Raw genomic sequence first — 22714 nt, 5'->3', positions numbered from 1 at the left:
GAGTTCAGCGCGCCTCTCCACCGATCGAGCATCGGGCTGCCGCTGCGTCGCCCCGTCGGGCCGCAGCGCCGCCGCCCCGTGGTTCTCCTCGCGGCTGCATCGACTCGTGCGTCGCCGCTGCGTCGCCCCTTCGGGCCGTAGTGTCGCGATACGCGGTCCCCGCCGCCGCCCCGAAGCCGTTCCCGCGGTTGCACCGACTCGCGAACCGCCGTTGTGTCGCCCCTTCGGGCCGCAGCGTCGCGGCCGCGGTCCCCGCCGCCGCCCAGAGGTCTTCCCGCCGTCGCCCCGACCCGCCTGCCGCCGCTGTGTCGCCCCTTCGGGCCGTAGCGCCGCGGCCCGCGGTCTGCTCCGCCGTCACCGTGCGTCGACCACCCGTGGTATGCGCCGCGCCGTCTTCCTTGGCGCGGGAACGCCACCGTCCGCACCGGTCTTCGTCACGCTGTCAGGGTTCTTCGCCTACTTCGAGCACCACCGCCGCACTCCTAACCTAGCCGCCGCCGCCGCCGTCAGGCCGCCGCCGCCGCTCTTCTTTGGCCGCCGCCGCGGCTACCTCCGTAGTTGTCGCCGCCGCCCGTCCACCCCACTTCGTCTTCGTCCAGCACCAGCTCGTCGCCAGCGTCGCCGTCATCTACCCCGACCACTTCATCTACTCCGACAACCGCGGGCGACATTGGCCCCGCGTCGATTGGCGCCGCAACCGTCGTCGAGTCCTTCTCTGCTGGCCTCTCCGACCTCTTCGACATGGCATACAGCTCGTCCAGGTCCCAGTCTACGCATGCCCGGTGCTGGCAACACCGCCGCGTGCCTTCGTCCACGATGTGTCCCCGGGCCTGGCAAGCCTGGTGCGGCGCTTCGTCAACTTCGTCTTCGACCGTCTACGCATGCCCGGTGCTGGCAACACCGACGCGTGCCTTCGTCTACGATGTGTCCCCGGGGTTGGCAAACCCGGCGCGACGCGTCGTCAACACCATTCTCCTTTCTGGCGCATCACTTCTTCGACACCACTGCGCCCATGCTAACTCGGCGCCCCCTTGCGCCCGCGGCTCCACGGCGACTCCCTCAACACCGGCTACCCCGACTCGACATCGACCACGGCGTTCTTCGCACGGCTACCTCGACCACGGCTACACCACCCACGCTCTCGGTTCCTCGACAACGGCACAAAGGGCTCTCATCCGCGCTTGAGCAACTCGTCGGCTTCCTCTACAGTCAACGCGTCCGCGACGCGACACCGTCCACGACGCTCCCGCTAGGACTGCGGGGGGATGTCAGTCCGTCGGCTGCTATTCTCTCTAGTCTGACCGTCCGCGACGCTCCTGTTGTTCGCAACGCTACCGCTACGACTGCGGGGGGATGTTAGAGATATATTTGGGATACTTGTATTTGGTAGTCTAGGATTTGTAATCCGTCTCCTACCTTATCTCCAGGAGAGGCGTCTTGCCCTCCAAGTCTTGTACTCAATATATACTCGCCCTCGAGGCTCAATAATACATCCATCATATTCCGCAACAATCTCTCTCTCTCCCTTCTAACAGATGTTAGAGATATATTTGGGATACTTGTATTTGGTAGTCTAGGATTTGTAATCCGTCTCCTACCTTATCTCCAGAAGAGGCGTCTTGCCCTCGAAGTCTTGTACTCAATATATACTCGCCCTCGAGGCTCAATAATACATCCATCATATTCCGCAACAATCTCTCTCTCTCCCTTCTAACAAATCCCACGGCTGTATCTTTTTGTTTATTTTTTGAATTAGAATCCCACGGCTGAGTATCCTTATATGACAACAACTGCTATCTGGTGTGTTGGCTAGCCGTGCTCTCGGCTGACTATACCTCAACGGGTCGAATCCTTGCCTGATTCCTATTTTTCTTTCTAATACTAATAAAATTTGTGATGTTTGACTGATAGGTGGACAACCCAATGCCACACACGTAGATACTGTGTGTACACCTGATCAGGGGCCCTTACGTGAGAAAAAAACGAAAAATAAAAATTTAAGATTTTTATTGCAAAAGACAATACGGTCACTGAGAGCGGGCCCTATGCCACGCTGTCATGCCTCGCCAGCTTCGCCGACGTATATAAACGAGATTTGCACCGTATTTGTATGTTCAAGCCAAGTTTTTACACTACTTTAATGTATGCCGCAAGTTCTAGCACTAAAGTGACCGTTTACGTCAAGTTCTAGCACCACCGGTATAATTGACTCTCGATCACCACTGTCTCATGTGCACCCCTAAACCAATCCCTTGAAACAGGATGCATGCATACAGCGTGCACTTCTCTCTAGAATTTACACATTAATTTGTTCATCGCTGACAAGTGACAACACTAGACCTCAAAACTAATCTTTAACGAGGAGCAACAAAGAACAAACTACTACTAGTACTTCGTATGATGGGCCGATGCGCATCGAAGGATAAAATTACAGTCATGCGCGCTTAGACGCATGTTGCTCTCCTCCATTTTGTATATTTTGTCCGCACAAAATCGAGTCATTCTTGCTCTCGGTAGGTGTACAGATAAATCAATTTAGACTATGTTGTACTCCCTTCGTTCCATAATGTACACTAGTAGTGTAAAAAAAACATCTTACATTATAAGATGAAGTAATAGTTAGGAATGCTTTGATCTCAGCCGGTTCATGCCATCTTCGTGTCGCGTGCAAGACCCGTGCATCGAACTAACCATGTAACAGACTCACAGGTGGTTGCACCGGGACCCGCCTTGACTATAAATGCATGATCAGTGAGCATCTCTAAACCCACCCAAGACTCACAAGCCAAAGCTCACTACTCCTACGTGCTACGTACTAAACCCTTCCGATCGAAGCCAAGCGCAATGGCGTCCTCCAGCAAGGCCTGCGCCGCCGCCGTCCTCCTTCTGCTCCTAGGCCTCGCCGTCACCACAACGGCCGGCGCGGCGAAGCGGAGCATCGCGTCGGAGGCCAACCCGAGGCCGGTGGCGAAGGTCATCGTGACGGAGCCCCCGGTCCCGACGTCGGCGCCGGCCGGCGAGGCGAAGCGGAGCATTGCGTCGGAGGCCAACCCGAGGCCGGTGGGGAAGGTCATCGTGACGGAGGCCCCCGTCCCGACGTCGGCACCGGCGAAGTGGGGCATCGCGTCGGAGGCCAACCCGAGGCCGGTGGCGAAGGTCATCGTGACGGAGCCCCCCGTTCCGACGTCGGCACCGGCGAAGCGGGGCATCGCGTCGGAGGCCAACCCGAGGCCGGTGGGGAAGGTCATCGTGACAGAGCCCCCCGTCCCGACGGCGGCACCGGCGAAGCGGGGCATCGCGTCGGAAGCCAACCCGAGGCCGGTGGCGAAGGTTATCGTGACGGAGCCCCCGTCCCGACGTCGGCGGAGGTGGACGTGTCGGCGACGTGCATGGGGTCGCTGCTGGAGCTGAGCCCGTGCCTGGCCTTCTTCAGGGATGCGGGCACGTTGAAGGCGCCGGCGGGGTGCTGCAAGGGCCTGGGCAGCATCGTCCGAGACCAGCCCGCGTGCCTGTGCCACATCTTCAACCGCACCCTGGAGCGTGCCATCGGCGTCGACATCCCCGTCGACCGCGCGCTCGCCCTCATGGGCGACGTCTGCGGCCTCACGCTGCCGCAAGACCTCATGAGCAGCTGTGGCGACAACGGCGGCGTGCCGCCGCTGTATGTGTGCCCGGCGCCCTCGGCCTGAATCCTCGGCCTGAATCGCCTGATATCTGTCAATCCAGGTGATCAAACCGGCCGTATGATCACTAGGAGATTCGATTACGTGCAACGTAGAGCTAGGCTTCTAACTAATTCACTGTTTTCTTCTTTATATTTTCTTGCAGGAGGAGATGCGTGAATAAAAGATGGCAGCCCCTCTTCCAAGTAAGACGAAGGATGCATACGAATGCAGCTTATCATAGATACTCCATACTAATTGGAGTTTCGAATTAGCAACACATGTAATGGATATGATACTAGCTACCAGGTCGATCCTGGGCACACTGTGGTTACAGAAGTATGTACTGTCTCAACGCATAATGATCAATATATAAGAAACAAAAAAGTATTATATATTTACTTGTGCTGTCATGGTTTTACCTTATGGGATAGTGCAGTTATCTATGTCTTTCAACTCAGCAAAAAATATATGCGGCTTCGTCAAGAAAAGACTAGCATCATCTTTTTCTATTTTGCGGGGGAAAAGCCACTTCGATCACATGCTTAACTAGGCACATGTGCTAACATATAAGATTATTCCAAGAATGAACAATACAATTCCCCCAAAAGGAATAGACAGTACGACCATCACGTACCTACAAAGAGTTGCTTGAGTTTGAGTAGATGAAGCTCTCACATGGATGCTTGCCGATGCGGCTATATTACCCCTCTTCAAGCACCCATGTAGAAGCATCCTACACCGTACGTGCGCTATGTAAGCTCAAAAATACACAACCGATCAAATTTTCACTAGAATCTTCAACCACCGTGTTGGTCAAAAGACCATCAACTCATCTCCAAGTGGGGAACATATCTTCAGCACGATTAATCGCCAATTCATCATCATACTCTAACTGGGGTCAAACCTTCAGGAAATCTAATAACTCATGGTATACTTGCTCAGAATATACTTGATATACTAAAATTGACCACCATGAGAATCTTTCAACCTTACAAAAAAATGCAAACAACTCATGAATATTCTAAAATAACAAAAAATTGCATATTGCACATAATATACTTGCTCAACATCATGATAAACAACAACCTTAACTACTAAAAGTAACCATGCATTTGAATAAATCAATAGCATGATACTTGATAAACTTCACAGAAAAGGACACATAAATAGAGTGAAAACATAAGCAAAAGGGGATAGGTATAGAACACATACGAACACCAGGCTTGGGCGAAGGAACTTGATCACCACGAGAATCTTTCAACCTCAGACTAACATCAATATGAAGATCACCACCAAGCAAACTAAGTAATGAAATCGCAATAACGAAGATCATAGTCATTAATCAGCTTCTTCCACCTAGGACCATGAGACTTACAACTGCGATCCACATCAGTAAACTTCGCTTCATAACTGAGAGTCTCATTCATTACAAACAGAGGATTGCAATCTTTTCCCTTATCTTCAAAAGCAGTAAGCTTCCGGCCAGCAAATAGAATCAAGAATTGTTGCCTACAGTAGCATGGGACATACTGCAAAAAAAATCCAAATAGAAAATAAGCAAAAATATATACACTATACAATAACAAAAGAGCAAGTCATTGTTAAAATAATAGATGAGCAAACACCAAACAGCAAGAGCAAAAAAAAAAGTTAAATCACAAGAGCAAAACATGATAAACTAAGCGATAAAATTAAATCTAGGGTGATAACAGCTAGAACCTACCAACAAGCATATAACCTAATACATACACACAACTTAGACAATACTTGCACAACCAATGCAAAACATAGAACAAGAACTATTAACTATAAAAATAAATAATCAATCATAGAAGAACTAGAAATAAACATTTAAATGAAGGAGAAGAAAACACTAATCAAACCGGACAATGGTTATAACATGGGGCAAAGCCACGGTCAAGAAACTATGCTGCACCCCCAACACAACACCGGGGCAGTTAATGTTGGAAAAATGCCCTAGAGGCAACAATATTATCATTATATTTCCATTTTCATAATTAAGAGTTTATATTTCATGCTATAACTGCTATGATCCTGAAATATGTGATTCAGTTGAAAACTCATATGCATGTGTGGAATAATAAATGGTAAAGAATAGGTTCCTAGTCTTGCCTCTAAGACTGGCTCAAGTGTTGTTGATGATCATGTTTTCCAGATCTTAGGATATTGTTAAATGTAATGATAGTCCTAAAACAACATTGAGAGTATGATGTTAGAAGAACGATCATATTGAGTTGACACAAACTTGTTTGTAATACTTTGAGATAATATCATCTGAAATCAATTGTTATAACACAGAGTGTTAATATGTGTTTTAGTTCCTCGGACCATGAGAGTGTCGTAGTCACTTCCTACCGTACGGTGAACTTTGGGTTTGCTCAAATATCATCTGTAACACGGTGATCATAACGACAACTTACAGGTTCATCGGAAAGTTTGACAAGGGAGTAGATAGCTCAAGAATGGGATTTTCTCTGACAATGGAGAGATAGTCTTAGGGCCCTCTCGGTATGACAGCATCCATCATCATCTGGCCAGATACAAGAGACTACATCACGGGGATGCCAGAACACTTCAACAAGAAAAAAAAATCAATAACGAGGGCAACGGTATAGTGAGCATGTGTATGACTCAGGAGGAGACGGACGCATCCCGGGTTTTGTAAAGTATCACGAAGCAAAGGGAACATCACATGATAAGCGAAGGTTCACTCGAATGGCATTCGTGTAATCATAGGGATCGATATGGACGTCCACGGTTCCGCTATCGGCCATTAAAGAAGAGGTTTTGTTCATGTCAATGCTTTATCAAACCTACAGGGTCACAAGCTTAAGGTAATCACGATCTGCTGAGTGTTAGTAGGACGAGAATATCAAGGATTTATTTGTGGAATTGTTTCATTAATACTCAAAATAGTTTCGAGAGGGACCGAAAGCATTTCAGGGTCAGCGGAAGGGTTTCGGAGTTTATCGGGCAATACCGGGTATTCCCGATAAATAATATATAGATGGAAAATGTTTCTGATGATGCTAAATTGATAATAAAAGGCTCTAGTAATTTTTAGGATGCTTTTATATTAAATTTAATATCAGCGGGTCTTAAGAGGCCAAGAGGTGGAAGGCAACTTGGGTCACAAAGGCCCAAGTGGAAGTGGCGCCCCTCTTTCCTATAGGGGAGGCCGAATTGGAGTGTGAGGGGGGGGGGGGTTCCTCCTCCCCTCCCTTGGTCGGCGCCCCAATGAGGGACTTTCCCTACTTGGTAACAACCCCTCTCTCCCCCTCTAACCTATATATACTTGAGGTATTGGCCCTTTTGTATATACAAGGTTTAGAGCCTCCTCTAGTTCCTCTAGTTGTAGTTCTAGTTGATCCTAGTTGATAATTTAGAGTTTGACCTAGATCCTCTAATCCTCATAATTAGAAGCACGGTGTGGTTCTAATATCCTCCCTCTGATTCTTCAGCGACGATTAGTTTTGGATGGCGAAGCGCTGCCGGATCGTGAAGACCGTACCCTTGTAACCAAATAGAGAGGCCATGCTTTCGGTCTTCTCTTCGAGGGATCGTTCGTGGGCAGTTCGCGGGATCGTTCATCTATGGTACGAGGGACTCCAAGTACGATCTACACCGACTAGTCTACTTCCGCTGCACTCCGGAGTCGGTAACGATCGTTGATCCAAACCTTATATGCATCTTCATATTGTTCCTGGGTGATCGTAGGGCGATTTTTTTTTGTTTTCTACTATGTTTCCCAATAGTCAAAGTTCTGGCAAACACCGCAAGACATAGCTACCTGTGGGATAATGATGAAACCAGACTATCAATACACAATTAAAAATATATTTTAAATATTACACTAAAATACTACATTGAAAACACAAAGAGTTCAATCATTAAAAGGAGAACAACAAATTATATCTAGATACCAAAAATAAAATCACAAAACAAGAAACAACTGGATACCACACAGAAGACTAATCAGAAAATAAATACACAACAAGAATGAAAAAGAATTAAGAGCAGCAACTATCAATACTAATACTAATAAAATAACTAAAATCAGCTAGGGTAACTAGACAAACAGAAATAACCAATAACTAATACATCACAAACAATAATATAAATCAGATATTCATGTACAATACAGAGAATCAACATACAATGGAGGAAGGAGCCAACTGATACTAGTGGAAATAGTTGAGGACGAGGGAGTAGGGAGGGGCGGGGGAAGCTAGGGTTTCTGAAAAGCTCACCAGCAAACCCTTCACGGAACAAAATCCACACAAGCACCGAATCCACACCTCCAAGAACTATCTCGAATCTTCAAAGAAGATAACCAGCAAAAAAAGTGCCACATCTCAAAACCCTAGAATAATCGAGACCACATAACAGAACATACAAAAAAATATGGGAGGGATGAAGGAGAAATAACAAAAAGGGGTAATAAATGAACAAAATGCAGGAGAAAGTTGCAGGCACCTGAAATATAGCAAAACCGATATAAATTAGTACTATATGTTATGATGGGTTGAAATGTGTTATCATATGTTATATGAAATTCCTTAAATACACTGTCTATACCATCAAACTAGTGTTATTTCGGTAAAAATTTGCTATCTGCGGCGAAAAAAAACAGCTCTTAATGAAGTTATTTACGGTTAAAATAGTATCATTGGCACTTAAAACCCAATATGCATAACAACATAGGGAAACCTCCACTTTAGAGATCTCAAAAAGGAGTCGAATAACTTCTCCATTTTAGTCTCTTCAAAGCCAACATAGTTGGCATGGAGATTAAAATGATATATCGATTTCTTTTAACGTTTGAATTTTTAGACAATTGAAGAAGCGCCCGGCCTTCAGGTGTGTGCCTATCTCTCTGCCTGGAACCTTGTTTCTCGTTGACAGTTCGATACCAACAGCCTGAACCTGGTAAACTGGTGTTTTCGTGTGCAACACCACCACCATCAATCATCACTTGTCTCATGCACCCCCAAAACAATCCCTTGAAACAGCATGCATGCACACCGCGTGCATTTTTCTCTCTAGAAGTTTATTTTGCCGGTACGCATTTTGTTCATCGCCGCACAGCATTAGAGCTCGAAATTAATCTTTTAGACTATGTTGTAGGTAAGACGGGCAGAGTTAGAAATGCGTCGTGTCTCGTCTCGGCGATTCATGCCATCTTCGTGTTGCTCGCAAGAATCGTGCATGGAACTAACCATGAAACAAACTCACAGATGGTTTGCACCCTGACCCTCCTTGAGACCTTGACTATAAATAGATGGACCAGTGAGCATCTCTAAGCCCACATCCAAGACTCGCAAGCCAAACTCACTAATCATACACGTACGTGCTTAGCTTAAGCCCTTCCGGCGAAGTCAAGTGCAATGGCGTCGTCCAGCAAGCCCTGCGCCGCCTCCGTCCTCCTCCTGCTGCTGGCCCTCGCCGTCGCCACGGCGGCCGACGTAGCGAAGAAGAGCGTCGCGTCGGAGCCCAAGTCCATCTTCTCGAGGCCGTCGGGAGCCATCTTCCCGAGGCCGGCGGCGAAGGACATCATCGCGTCGGAGCCCACCATCCCGAGGCCGGCGGCGGTGGACGTGTCGGCGACGTGCATGGGGTCGCTGCTGGAGCTGAGCCCGTGCCTGGCCTTCTTCAGGGACGCGGGCACGTCCAAGGCGCCGGCGGGGTGCTGCAAGGGCCTGGGCAGCATCGTCCGAGACCAGCCAGCGTGCCTGTGCCACATTTTCAACCACACCCTGGAGCGGGCCATCGGCGTCGGCATCCCCGTCAACCGCGCGCTCGCCCTCATCCGCGACGTCTGCGGCCTCACGCCGCCCAAGAACCTCATGGCCAGCTGCGCCAACGGCGGGGCCGTGCCGCCGTTGTACGTGTGCCCGGCGCCCTCGGCCTGAATGTCCTGATATCTGTCAATCCAGGTGATCAAACCGGCCGTATGATCACTAGGAGCTTCGATTACGTGCAACGTAGAGTTAGCCTTCTAACTAATTCACTGTTTTCAATGTGCAGGAGGAGATGCGTGAGTAAAAGATGGCAAAAGTAAGGCGAAGGATGCATACGAGTGCAGCTTATCATAGACGCTCCATACTAATTGGAGTTTCGAATTAACAACACATGGAATATTAATGGATATGATACTAGCTACCAGATCGATCCTGGGCATAATGCCAGTATGCCACACTGTGGTTGCAGAAGTATGTGCTGTCTCCACGCATATTGATAAAAATACTAGCAAAAATGCCCGTTCATTGCAACGGAATAAAATTTAACTTCCCTAGCATAGACTAAAATATAAACCATTATTTAATTTATGATCCACGACAATTATTCCCAAGATGAAAAAAGAATTATGCTTTCAATCATACAGTCTTTGCAAAATGATCATAGTTCGGTTTGCCGCTTCATAGTTTCATTCTCACCTCCATGCCACAATGAAATGAGAAGAGCGAAAAAATTGTTTCGGAATAAGCCCATCTTGGCCGACTTAGGGGAGAAATAGAAACGTATTATTTTTCGCTGCTCCACAATTGAATCGAAGAAAGAAAAAAGAGTGGAGCAGCCTAGCTCAGCCCACGTGTCGGAGAAACATAAAAGGTGTGTGGTACATTCGTATATAGATGATGGCCGAAACTATAATTGGACGGAAGAATCCTTCCTTCCTTTAATATTAATATAATAATTAGTATACATAAAAATGGGATTAGGGCAACAAAGTGACAGGAATTTTACATCGGGGCAAAATTTCGAGGACCTCATCGAGGAGATGACGGAGTTTGCAACATCTGGTTCATGACCATGGAGGGTACGGATCATGTTGCGTGCAGCCAACAACAACAATTAAACCATCAACAAAATATAGGAGGTTGACGGCATCTCGATGAATATTGCTGTGAGTAATTGGAAAAATTTCGTACAGAGCACGATGATTATTTTTTGAATGGATGAACATCTTTTATAACTTGTGAACATTTTTTTAAATAGGTACGCATTTTTGGAATCGGTGAACATTTTTTGAAATTAATGAACATTTTTTGTTTGACAAACATTATTTTTTAATGCATGAATATTTTGAATCAGCGAACATTTTTTGAATCGATGAAGTTTTTCTGAAATTCACGATCATTTTTTATTTTTGTGAACATTGTTTTAAAAATTCATGAACATGTTTTGAATTTGCATAACTTTTGTTAAAATTCATAAACATTTTGCTACTTATGAGACATTTTTCAAAATTCAAATTTTATTTAGAACTTTTCTGAAATCCCAAATTATTTAAAGAAGAAAAAAAAAGGGAGTCCCTCCCTGCTAATGGGCCGGCCCAATAGGGCGCGGGAGGGTAGCATATAACGTAATATCTGTCCTGATAAAACATTGTGGGTAGGTGGACTGGTTGTTGCGTAGTGGCTGAACATAAGAGGGCTGGGGTTTGAGTCGTAGCGAAAGCATTTTATTTATTTATTTTTAACATAAAACGGGGACGGACGTACCAGAAACATAAAAGGTACGAAAACAATTCGATGGACCAAAAATAATGGAGAAACAATCCATCCTTATATTCCTCTGTCCTGATAAAACATTGTGGGTAGGTGGACTGGTTGTTGCGTAGTGGCTGAACATAAGAGGGCTGGGGTTCGGGTTGCAGCGAAAGCATTTTATTTATTTATTTTTAACATAAAACGGGGACGGACGTACGAGAAACATAAAACGTAGGAAAACAATTCGATAGACCAAAAATAGTGGAGAAACAATCCGTCCTTTAATATTAGGTATAGATAAGAAACAAAAAAGTATATGTATTTACTGGTGCTGCCATGGTTTTACCTTATGGGACAATGCAGTTATCTATGTCTTTCAACTCAGCAAAAATTATATGTAGCTTCGTCAAGAAAAGACTACCATCCTCTGTTTTTTCTGGGGGGGGGGGGGGGGGGGGACTAGCATCATGTTGTTATTACATATCATTGGCAAAAGAAAACTGACTCGTGGAGTAGATAATTAAGATGCTTAACTAGGCACCGATGCTAACATATAAGATTATCCCAAGAATGGACAATACAATTGCCCCAAAAGGAATAGACAGTTCGATCATCACATACCCACAAAGAGTTACTTGAGTTTGTGTAGATGAAGCTCACATGCATGCTTGATGATGCGGCGATGTTACCCCTCTTCAAACACACATGCAGAAGCATCCTACACCGTAGGCGCGCCACGTACGCTCCGAAATACAAAACCGATCAAATTTTCACTAGAATCATCAACTACCGTGTTGGTCGAAAGGCTAATCATCTACTCATCTCTAAGTGGGGAACAAATCTTCAACAAGATTAATCGACGAGTCATCATCATACTCTAACTGAGGACAAGCCTTCAGGAAATCTAATAACTCATGATATACTTGCTCAGAATATACTTGATATACTAAAATTGACCACCATGAGAATCTGTCAACCTTACAAAAAATAGCAAACAACTCATGATATTCTAAAATAACAAAAAATTGCATACTACACAAAATATACACATGCAGAAGCATCCTACACCGTAGGCGCGCCACGTACGCTCCGAAATACAAAACCGATCAAATTTTCACTAGAATCATTAACTACCGTGTTGGTCGAAAGGCTAATCATCTACTCATCTCTAAGTGGGGAACAAATCTTCAACAAGATTAATCGACGAGTCATCATCATACTCTAACTGAGGACAAGCCTTCAGGAAATCTAATAACTCATGATATACTTGCTCAGAATATACTTGATATACTAAAATTGACCACCATGAGAATCTGTCAACCTTACAAAAAATAGCAAACAACTCATGATATTCTAAAATAACAAAAAATTGCATACTACACAAAATATACTTGCTCAACATCATGATAAGAAACAACATTAACTACTAAAAATAACTATGCACCTGAATAAATCAATAGCATAGTACTTGATAAACTTCACAGAAAAGCACACACAAATAGAGTGAAAACATAAGCAGAAGGGGATAGGCATAGAACACATACGAACACTAGGCTTCGGCAAAAAATTTGACCACCACGAGAATCTTTCAACCTCAGACCATCAATACGAAGATCACCACCAAGCAAACTAACAGTAATGAAAACGCGATAACGAAGATCATAGTCATCAATCAACTTCTACCCAGGACCATGAGACTTAGACATGTGATCCACATCAGTAAACTTGACTTCATAACTGAGATTCTCATTCGTTACAAACAAGGATTGTAAAAAAAATTCCCTCATCTTCAAAAGCAGCAAGCTTCCAGGCAACAATAGAATCAAGAATTGTTGCCTACTGCATACTGCAAAAAAATCAAAATAGAACATAAGCAAAGATTATATAAACTATATAATAAGAGAAGAGCAAGCCATTGGTAAAATAATAGATAAGCAAACACCAAATAACAAGAGCAAAAAAAAAGTTAAATCACAAGAGCAAAACATGCTAAACTAAGTAATAGCTGACCAGAAAGAGGGGGAGAAAGAAGCTTTTACAAAATTAGCAATAAAATTAAATCTAAGGGCCTGTTTGGGACTACTCCGCTCCTTGTAATTCAGCTCCGCTTTAGAAAACACAAGCCAAACAGGGTAGCTCCACGATATGCCTCTCCATAAAAAAAACAAGAATCTGGGGTACAACTCGCTGTTTTTGGTGAATCTCTTCGGGGGGTGCTCCAAAAAACTCAAGAAGCTGGAGTTGGGGGGGAAGTACCCACCACTGCCACCAGTAAGTGGATACCCATTCGTTTCTCCCCTCTCATCCAATCAAATAGATCCTTTCCACCAAATTTCCCATTCTTGAAGCTGGAGCTAGATGGAAGCCAAACATTATCTTTGGTAGAGCCGCAGCTCCTCTATGGAACTGCTCCAAAGTGGATTTGGTGAAGTCAAACTGATTTTGGAGCGGGGCTATCCCAAACAGGATGATAACATCTAGAACCTAACAACGCACATATAACCTGATACATCACACAATTTAGACAATACTTGCACAACTAATAGAAAAGACAGAGCAAGGACTATTAACTATAAAAATAAATAATCAATCATAAAATAAGTAGAAACAAATATTTAAATGAAGGAGAAAGAAAACACTAATCAAACCAGACAATGGTCATAACAATGGGGCAAAGCCACAGTGAAGAAACTAAGTTGCACACCCAACTCAACACCAGGGCAATCAAAATTCCGGCAAACACCGCAAGACATAGCTACCTGCAAGACAATGATGAAACCAGGCTATCAATACACAATTAAAAAAAGATTTCAAAATAGTACACTAAAACACGACATTTAAAACATAAAGTGTTCAATCATTAAAAGGAGAACAACATCTCACAGATACACAAGCAAATTATGCATTAAACAATAACTAAAAATTATATCTAGATACCAAAAATAAAGTCACAAAAACAAGAAACAACTAGGGTTTCTGAAAAGCTCACCAGCAAACCCTTCACAGAACATCCACACAAGCTGCCAATCCACACCTCCAAGAACTATCTCGAATCTTCAAATAAGATAGCAAAAAAAAACACCACATCTCAAAACCCTAGAATAATCAAAACGACAGAACACAACATACAAAAAAATATGGGAGGGATGAAGGAGAAATGACAAAAAGGGGCGATAAATGAACAAAATGCAGGAGAAAAGATGCACCCTAGCAAGCAGATGTGATGGAGAGGAGACTAGCAAGAGAGTGGAGCGACTGAAGAGCAGAGAAACTGAAGAGACAAGAGAGCGGAGGAGGGGAGATGCGGGGATAAGAAAACGCAGGGTGAGCAGGTGAAGGATAAATGGGTTTCGTTGAACCGGACCCGATAAGATAAAACATATCAGCAAAAAGAAAAAGAATAGACGCAAAAGAGCAACACATCCAGCACGAATCTTAGCATAGGATCGGACGACCCACAAATCGACTAACGCAACAAAAAATTCTAGGCACCTGAAATATAGCAAAACCGATATATAATTAGTACTATATGTTATGATGGGTTGAAATGTATCAACGTATGTTATGTGAAATTCCTTAAATGCATTGTCTATACCATCAAACTAGTGTAATTTCGGTAAAGGAAAAACTGTCCATCTGTAGCAAAAAATGGCTCTTAATCAATTTATTTACAGTTAAAATAGTATAAATGGCACTTAAACCCAATTGCATAACAACATAGGGAAACCTCCACTTTAGAGATCTCAAAAAGGAGTCGAATAACTTCTCCATTTTGGTCTCTTCAAAGCCAACATAGTTGAAATGCAGATTAAAATGATATATCGATTTCTTTTAACATTTGAATTTTTAGACAATTGAAGAACCGCCCAGCCTTCAGGTCGGTGCCTATCTGCCTGAACCTCCATGTGTCCGTGCGACACCACCACCATCGATCATCACTTGTCTCATGCACCCCCAAAACAATCCCTTGAAACAGCATGCATGCACACCGCGTGCATTTTTCTCTCTAGAAGTTTATTTTGCCGGTACGCATTTTGTTCATCGCTGCACCACATTAGAGCTCGAAATTAATCTTTTAGAATATGTTGTACAGTTGTAGGTAAGATTAAGACGGCCAGAGTTAGAAATGCGTCGTGTCTCGTCTCGGCAATTCATGCCATCTTCGTGTTGCTCGCAACACCCGTCCATGGAACTAACCACGGAACAAACTCACAGATGGTTGAGACCTTGACTATAAATAGATGCATCAGTGAGCATCTCTGAGCCCATCCAAGACTCGCAAGCCAAACTCACTAATCATACACGTACGTGCTTAGCTTAAGCCCTTCCGGCGAAGTCAAGTGCAATGGCGTCGTCCAGCAAGCCCTGCGCCGCCTCCGTCCTCCTCCTGCTGCTGGCCCTCGCCGTCGCCACGGCGGCCGACGCGGCGAAGAAGAGCATCGCGTCGGAGCCCAAGCACATCTTCTCGAGGCCGTCGGGACCCATCATCTCGAGGCCGGCGGCGAAGGACATCATCGCGTCGGAGCCCACCATCCCGAGGCCGGCGGCGGTGGACGTGTCGGCGACGTGCATGGGGTCGCTGCTGGAGCTGAGCCCGTGCCTGGCCTTCTTCAGGGACGCGGGCACGTCCAAGGCGCCGGCGGGGTGCTGCAAGGGCCTGGGCACCATCGTCCGAGACCAGCCGGCGTGCCTGTGCCACATCTTCAACCACACCCTGGAGCGGGCCATCGGCGTCGGCATCCCCGTCAACCGCGCGCTCGCCCTCATCCGCGACGTCTGCGGCCTCACGCCGCCCAAGGTTGCCAGCTGCGCCAACGCCGGCGCCGTGCCGCCGCTGTACGTGTGCCCGGCGCCATCGGCCTGATCTCTGCCTATCCAGGTGATCAAACCGGCCGCATCATCACTAGGAGCTTCGATTCCGTGCAACACAGAGCTAGGCTCCTAACTTATTCACTGTTTTTCCTTTGTATTTTTCGTGCAGGAGGAGATGCGTGAGTAAAAGATGGCAGCGCCTCTTCCAAGTCGACCAAGGACGATGCATGCATAAGAATGCAGCTTATTACAGATACTCTCCATACTAATTGGAGTTTCGAATTAACGACACATGCCATGGATATGATACTAGCTACCAGATCGATCCTGGGCATAATGCCAGTACTGTGGTCACAAAAGTATGTACTTGTCTCCACGCATAATGATAAATGAATAAGAAAAAAAAGTATATAATATCTTCAATTGTGCTGCCATGGCGAAAGTCTCTTTCTACACCTGAGCTCCAATGAGCTAGGATGAACAGTAACTCGAAAAACATTTAAAAGATGTTCAAAAATTTTATGGCAAACTTTGACAAATGTTCTAACTTCTAGGAGCTTGGTTTTTACCTTATGGGACAATGCAATTATCTATGTCTTTCAACTCGGCAAAAATTATATGCGACTTCATCAAGAAAAGACTAGCATCATCTTGTTATTACATAATCATTGGCAAAAGAAAACAGCTTTTTCTTGCCTCGCGGAGTAGATAAGATGCTTAACTAGGCCCCTGTGCTTAACATATAAGATTATCCCAAGAATGGACAATACAATTCCCCCAAAAGGAATAGACAGTTCGATCATCACGTACCTACAAAGAGTTGCTTGAGTTTGAGTAGATGGAGCCCACATGGATGCTTGACGATGCGGCGATATTACCCCTCTTCAAACACCCATGTAGAAGCATCCTACACCGTACGCACGCTACGTACGCTAAAAGATACAAAACCGATCAAATTTTCACTAGAATCTTCAACCACCATGTTGGTCAAAAGACTAATCATCAACTCATCTATAAGTGGGGAACAGATCTTCAGCAAGATTAATCGTCGATTCATCATCATACTCTAACTGGGGAACAGACCTTCAGGAACTCGTCGATCTTGGCAGAGTACAGGTGAGGGAAGCTCCTGTAGTGGTCCACATGCGGCGACGAGACAAAATTGTGTGCTGAGACGCTCAGCCCCAGTGATCTCTGCATGTTGATGAAGCTCTCTACACATTCGGCAGGGATCACTCTGTCGGCGGAGCTGTACAGGTAGAACTGGGGGCAGGGCGGCTGCTTATCTGAAAGAACCGAGAGGACCTTGTGCATTCTCCTGAACATGATCAGAAGGGGCAGATAAATATCAGAACATGAAGACGCATCTGGTGTTTCTGTGGTCAATATATTTGGAGATGAAAACCGGTCATTTTGAAATGCATGGTAAAAGGGTATGAGATGAATTAAAGATGCGTCTACGAAAATGAACTATATCCATGCACTAGTTTAACCATACAGTAAGGACGAAAATGGAGAACAACTGAACAAACACGCAGATGCAAGTTGCACACAAGATATTAGTCATCTAGTAGGCTTTTACGCGTAGGGAGCTTAGGATATTTGGCCAGAGAACAGCTTAAGAAGAAACAGGAAACTGGCAACATATCAATCTCAAAAGGCAAGTAACTGCACATAACACACAAAGTTTTTTCTACAAATTACACATATAATATGGGAAAAGCTTGTGTTCAACCGGCGGATCGCACGCAAGCATCCGCCGGCTCGTCCGTACGACGCGTGTCCTGACGGAGCGATCTTTTTTTCTTTCTTTCGGTCAATGTTGTCGCTGCTTGCCTGTCCACTAGATAAGTTTCCGCAGCAAGGTCTCTGTTGCAGCAAAAACTGCAACAAGACCTTTGTTTCAGAAAAGTAAATTTGCAATGAGACCTTTGTTGCAAAAAAAATAAATTGCAACAAGACCTCAGTTGCAAAAAAAAATGAAACAAGACCTCTGTTGCAAAAGAAATATCTTGTAAAAAAAATCGCAACATGACCCGTGTTGCAGAAATTTCCCACAACACGACCTGTGTTGCAATGATAAAAGCTGACGCTCGATCGCTCATTTCGTCGGATCCGACGGATCGCGAGGCGGCGGATCTTTTAAAAATATCCGCCGGTCGACGCGTAGCAGCGCCCATATAATATTCTCCTTAATCCAATCCTCCAACTCTCCAAGGGCAGGTGGATGAAGAAGCAAATACTAAACAATTGAAATGATGTAGGCCCTTTTTTATAGGAATTGAGTCATGGTATGGCTATGTGTACCTAATGATGATTTTAGGCTGCATGTAGATTCCAGACTAGAAGGGTCAACAAGCCATCCCAACAATGAACAATACAAAATAATGCAAATATGTATCCTGCCATCCAGATAGCCTAATTTTCAGGATGCACATACAAAAACTGGTACTGGGAAAGCATATATCCTTAGTTTCTTGACACTGAATAAGCTATTACTTTTCTTTATAATGTTTAGATATGACTGCATGGATTAGTTAGAGTACATAATCTCACTGCTATAAGAACACCCATTGTAACTTTATTTCATTGCATATGCCTTGGCCGACTTTACTACAAACAGCAATGTGAGCTTTCAATACCATGTAACCGAAGCAATAATTATTAATGGTGAATGGACTTACCGGTTTACATCAGGTAGGTGAAGGACAATCTCAAAGAACTTTTGAAGCGTTGAAAGAAGAAAAGTTTCACCCCATGATGGTTTCGTTAACTCTGAGACAGAAGTAACTTTGTTCAAGGCACCATTCAAAGTAGATCCATCAGGAGAGTCAGCTGAAGGTCCTGTTAAAGAACTGCTTTTCTTCAGCATGGCAGCAGAGAAACCAGCAGCCCAGACCTGAGTTTAGGGTATACATGAGAAACTCCAAGTATACAAGTTTGCCTGGTGCAATAGTGTATTACTTACAACGAAATGTTCCACAGACACAAATTTCCCACAGGGCAAAATGGAAGAAGGGGATTCAGCATTTATCACTACCGTTGAAAGCTTATTTCAAGCAAGATATACAAACCTCTGGTCTAATCTCTAGAACTGGCGCCGAGTCTACAATACATCCCTTTATCCTCTCAACTATATCAGCTCTTGATTGTAGATTCTCAAGTACCGCACCATACCTGAAAATAAAATAAAAACAAAAAGTGTTATATCCACGGTAAATTTAAAGCCATGGGCATCAGGTGAAAGAGACGGATAGAGCAAAGCTCTAACTTCAGTTGGGTTTTAAGTAAGATTAATATTTAAAAGTATCCTTAACAACATGCAACGATGCTGTTATCAGACAGAACTATTGGACATTGGACATTGAAGCTCAGTGAGCAAAATTTAACTCCACTGACAGAACAGGCAAGATTTACCAAATCAACCATAGAAACTTGAGTATAGTCTATAACCATGCTGTTATCAGATCCCCACTCTGTTTTATTCAACTTACTCATCCAAAGATCTCCCAGGATATATTATGTATTCTCTTTTGGATAATAACAGTAGGATAGGATCAGCCCTACTGTGAGTACAAGTACAAGGAAAGAACAAAGGCATTAAACTAAGCAATTAAACAAAACACAAGCAGCAGAAAGAGAGTTTCTCCAAAGTATGCTGGCACCCTCTGGTTTCCCCCAACTAGCAACAGCCCTTGTACCCGCGCACGTACAAACAGTACGCCTCCTCTAAGCAGAGTTCTCTTTGATAATAACACACCTACTCGATTCATCAAGCACGTTTTATCCACCAAGCTCATGTAGCAAGCCAACTTGTCACAGCAGAAACATGTGGCACCAAGGACAAGCACCCCATGTCAGTGTGGAATCTAAGGGGCAATCCATGCAAAGGTGCCTACCTAGAATGTGTTATCAACTTGTTTTACCCAGATTTAAAGCCTCCGATTTCTACCAGAACAAACTAATCTCTCTGTAAGTACATAGATAAAAGGTGTTAGCGATAAATTGCTGGTAGGGAGTATTTCATAGCACAAAATCCGATCTTACCTGAATTTAGTTATTACTATTTACCTTGCCATTTCTCCTAGATTATGAACGGTGGTTATTTTTTTAGGAGATTTAATTATACTTATAATGCTATACAAACCAAACAGGAAATGGAGAGTTTCTCCAAAGTATGTTGGGTTGCTGGCACAACAACTTGTTGGTTCCTCCAAACTAGCAACGGATCCCACATTATTGCACGAGCAAAGCATGCGCCTACTCTAACTAGAGATCTCTTCGATAATGGCATGCCTACTGGATCAACCAAGCACGTTTAAGCCACCGACCTCGTGTAGGAAACCACAATGCCACAACTAAAACATGCGGCACCAAGTGCAAGCGCCCCCATGTCAATGTGCACAGGTGCCTAACTAAATTGCGTTATCAACTTGTTTTTTCTTTCAGATTTTAACACTCCACATCCTACAGAGAATCGAAGGACTTGAAAAGGAGGAAGGAGGATTTGTTGTTCCCGTACGCGAGCCAGCCGGTGTTGCTGAAGGTGTGGAAGAGGAGCGTGCGGCTGCGGTCGGCGTCGCACCAGGCGGCGATCTCGGCGGAGAGGTCGGCGACCCTGCGCTCGACGCGGCGGCCGAGGTCGAGCCCCAGGAGCTCGCGGACGGGCACCACGAACCGCACGGACCCGACCCCGCGGTCGCGGTAGAGGTCCGCGTACCTCCGCAGGTGCTTCTGCCGCGCGCCGAGCCAGCCCAGCAGCACTACCAACGCGGGCCCCTCCTCCCTTCCGCCTGCCCCCGCGCCGCCCGCGGAGGTGTCCTGCGGAGGCAGGGCGTCCCACTGGATAAAGGGCTCGGAGTCCGGCGGGAGGAGGTTGAAGGGCGCGTGGCCCTGCCCGGAGGAGGCGGAGGAGGGGAGGGAGATGGAGGAGAGGCCGGCGCGGCCGCGGATGCCGCCGTGGCCGCGCGGGAACGAGAGGGAGCACGCGACGGGCCGCCGCGGCGCGTGGAGGAACGCGGCCGCGCCCCGGCGGTGCGCGGCGGCGGCGAGGAGGCGGACGGAGCAGGCCGCCATCGCCATGGCTGTTCCGCTGCGGCAGTGGCGATGGGGGAGAGAGCACGAGCCGGCCGACGATTTTAATTTTAATGGCACGCGCATGCGCTCACAGTTACAGGGACTCCGCTGGCGCGTGGGGCCCGCATGTCAGCGTGCGCGTGGTACCCGTAGATGGGCTGGGCGGGGAGTGATGGCGCACATGGGCCACGCGGCCTACGGCTGTGCCTGTAATGTGCTGTGCTGTACAGTAGCCAGTAAATTCGCCGGTCCGTGCTTCCTTCATTGTACGGCTGAGGGAGGGTACTACGCCTGCTTGCTACAAAAGATTTGCCTAGTCTCATTTGCCAAATCCTACGAGCATCTACAACCCCGCAAATACTTCTCAACACGTTCGGCTGGACAAGACAGAAAAAACAAATACTCAATCAGATCACTCAAATTGGCCTTATATGTTCAGACTGTCTGCGAACCCTCGTATCCATCCTCATATGTGTGGGAAGAATATGAGGGTGTCCGCGCCAAAGCCTTGTGCACTTCGAAAATACCAGGCGATGAGTATGGCATGTTTATGCATATATATATTCACCATCTACACACTCTGAAAACACTTTATGAAGACTAGGACCCTCAAGCTACGAGGTTATGCAGTCAAATATCGGGCTTGTGCATGCTATCACACAGCCCTTGCGTCGCTTCCTCCCTAGGGCGATACAGGCGGCGGCTCGGCCACATCCACCGTGCCCCTCCTCCCCCACCCCCTTCCCTCGTCGTCGCTAGTTCGCCCGACGGATCCAGCGGCGGTAGGGCCTCTTCTCCCCGTCGGTTCCTAGGCGCTCGCGAGGGATGATAAGGATCAATGTGATCCAAAAGGGATTTTAGGCCCGATCTTTCACCGCAAGACAATTAGATAGAAAACCTTCTAATCACGGGATCAATCCACGCAACCTGAAGATGAGGAAACGAATCCAGCAAGCAACGTGAAGATGAACAACACGGCTCTAACCTTGGCACGATAATCCTTGATCACACAAGAACCTTCGCGCAATCATCACTTTATTTGATAAACAGCAGCGCCGTCCCGGAGGGATGATTCACCCCGTGGACAAAATGTTCAAAACTCTATCTAAAAAATTGACCCCCCCCCCCTTTAAACCTAGCCACCGGCCTCCTTATATAGGCATCTAGAAAACTAGTCGGTTGGACAGGCCCACACCGAAACACACAAAATAAAAATTCTAAGTGGCCCATAACATGACCTGGAAATGAAAATAGATAAAACTGCAACCAACCAAGTACATGGTTCGGTCACCCCCTTTGGCACACCTCTAATTTGGAGGAGTCCTGAAGTTGGGCTTCACCTCCTGCTTCATGGGAATAATATGAGGTACTGGGATGCCCTCATCAAGGGGGAGTTGGCGGCGGCGGGCAGCGGATGGCGGCCAGCGCGCGGAGCTTTGCTTTGGCTACGGGCGGAGAGTGGGGCGTCGGGGCGGCGACCTGGGCATGGACGACGTGCACGGACGGCTGGCGCGCGTCGGGCATGGCGGCTGGCTAGGCGTGGCGGGCGTGACGTCCCCAGGGGCGCGAAGTGTGCTACGAGGGGAGGGCATGCTCCTGCTCAGCTGCTTCGCTCGAGCGGCTCGATCTGGATCTGTCGCGCTGGTG

At 46.1% G+C, this 22714-nt stretch overlaps 4 protein-coding genes across 4 annotated transcripts; 3 read left to right on the top strand and 1 right to left on the bottom strand.

The window, feature by feature from the left end:
* Positions 1–3389: 3389 nt before the first annotated feature.
* LOC123141120 (non-specific lipid-transfer protein C6) lies at positions 3390–4063 on the top strand. The gene is made up of 2 exons (XM_044560347.1): positions 3390–3726; positions 3829–4063. The coding sequence occupies exon 1, from the start codon at positions 3390–3392 to the stop codon at positions 3687–3689; it is 300 nt and encodes a 99-aa protein (XP_044416282.1). The 3' UTR covers positions 3690–3726; positions 3829–4063.
* Positions 4064–8979: 4916 nt separating this feature from the next.
* LOC123143619 (non-specific lipid-transfer protein C6) lies at positions 8980–10066 on the top strand. Its single transcript, XM_044562557.1, has 2 exons — positions 8980–9622; positions 9714–10066. Exon 1 carries the CDS (start codon positions 9074–9076, stop codon positions 9596–9598), a length of 525 nt encoding a protein of 174 aa, XP_044418492.1. The 5' UTR covers positions 8980–9073; the 3' UTR covers positions 9599–9622; positions 9714–10066.
* Positions 10067–15435: 5369 nt separating this feature from the next.
* On the top strand, positions 15436–16414 carry LOC123143618 (non-specific lipid-transfer protein C6). Its single transcript, XM_044562556.1, has 2 exons — positions 15436–16058; positions 16161–16414. Exon 1 carries the CDS (start codon positions 15525–15527, stop codon positions 16041–16043), a length of 519 nt encoding a protein of 172 aa, XP_044418491.1. The 5' UTR covers positions 15436–15524; the 3' UTR covers positions 16044–16058; positions 16161–16414.
* Positions 16415–16610: 196 nt separating this feature from the next.
* Positions 16611–21123, bottom strand: LOC123143617 (transmembrane protein 53). Its single transcript, XM_044562555.1, has 4 exons — positions 20514–21123; positions 19066–19168; positions 18676–18890; positions 16611–17309 (listed from the first exon to the last, which is right to left on the bottom strand). The coding sequence occupies exons 1-4, from the start codon at positions 21071–21073 to the stop codon at positions 17051–17053; spliced, it is 1137 nt and encodes a 378-aa protein (XP_044418490.1). The 5' UTR covers positions 21074–21123; the 3' UTR covers positions 16611–17050.
* Between the last annotated feature and the right edge of the window lie 1591 nt (positions 21124–22714).

The sequence above is a fragment of the Triticum aestivum genome, chromosome 6D (genome assembly GCF_018294505.1).
Source record: "Triticum aestivum cultivar Chinese Spring chromosome 6D, IWGSC CS RefSeq v2.1, whole genome shotgun sequence".
Lineage (NCBI taxonomy): Eukaryota > Viridiplantae > Streptophyta > Magnoliopsida > Poales > Poaceae > Triticum > Triticum aestivum.
This window is presented reverse-complemented; position numbering and strand designations above follow the sequence as displayed.

What these genes read in the sequence shown, in the direction of transcription:
- LOC123141120 (XM_044560347.1), top strand. Translation starts at nt 3,390, where the DNA reads ATGGGGTCGCTGCTGGAGCTGAGCCCGTGCCTGGCCTTCTTCAGGGAT.
- LOC123143619 (XM_044562557.1), top strand. Translation starts at nt 9,074, where the DNA reads ATGGCGTCGTCCAGCAAGCCCTGCGCCGCCTCCGTCCTCCTCCTGCTG.
- LOC123143618 (XM_044562556.1), top strand. Translation starts at nt 15,525, where the DNA reads ATGGCGTCGTCCAGCAAGCCCTGCGCCGCCTCCGTCCTCCTCCTGCTG.
- LOC123143617 (XM_044562555.1), bottom strand. Translation starts at nt 21,073, where the DNA reads ATGGCGATGGCGGCCTGCTCCGTCCGCCTCCTCGCCGCCGCCGCGCAC. An exon ending in AGCAACACCGGCTGGCTCGC is followed by an intron (nt 19,169 to 20,513) that starts GTACGGGAACAA and finishes TTTTATTTTCAG; the next exon opens with GTATGGTGCGGTACTTGAGA. An exon ending in TTCTAGAGATTAGACCAGAG is followed by an intron (nt 18,891 to 19,065) that starts GTTTGTATATCT and finishes CCCTAAACTCAG; the next exon opens with GTCTGGGCTGCTGGTTTCTC.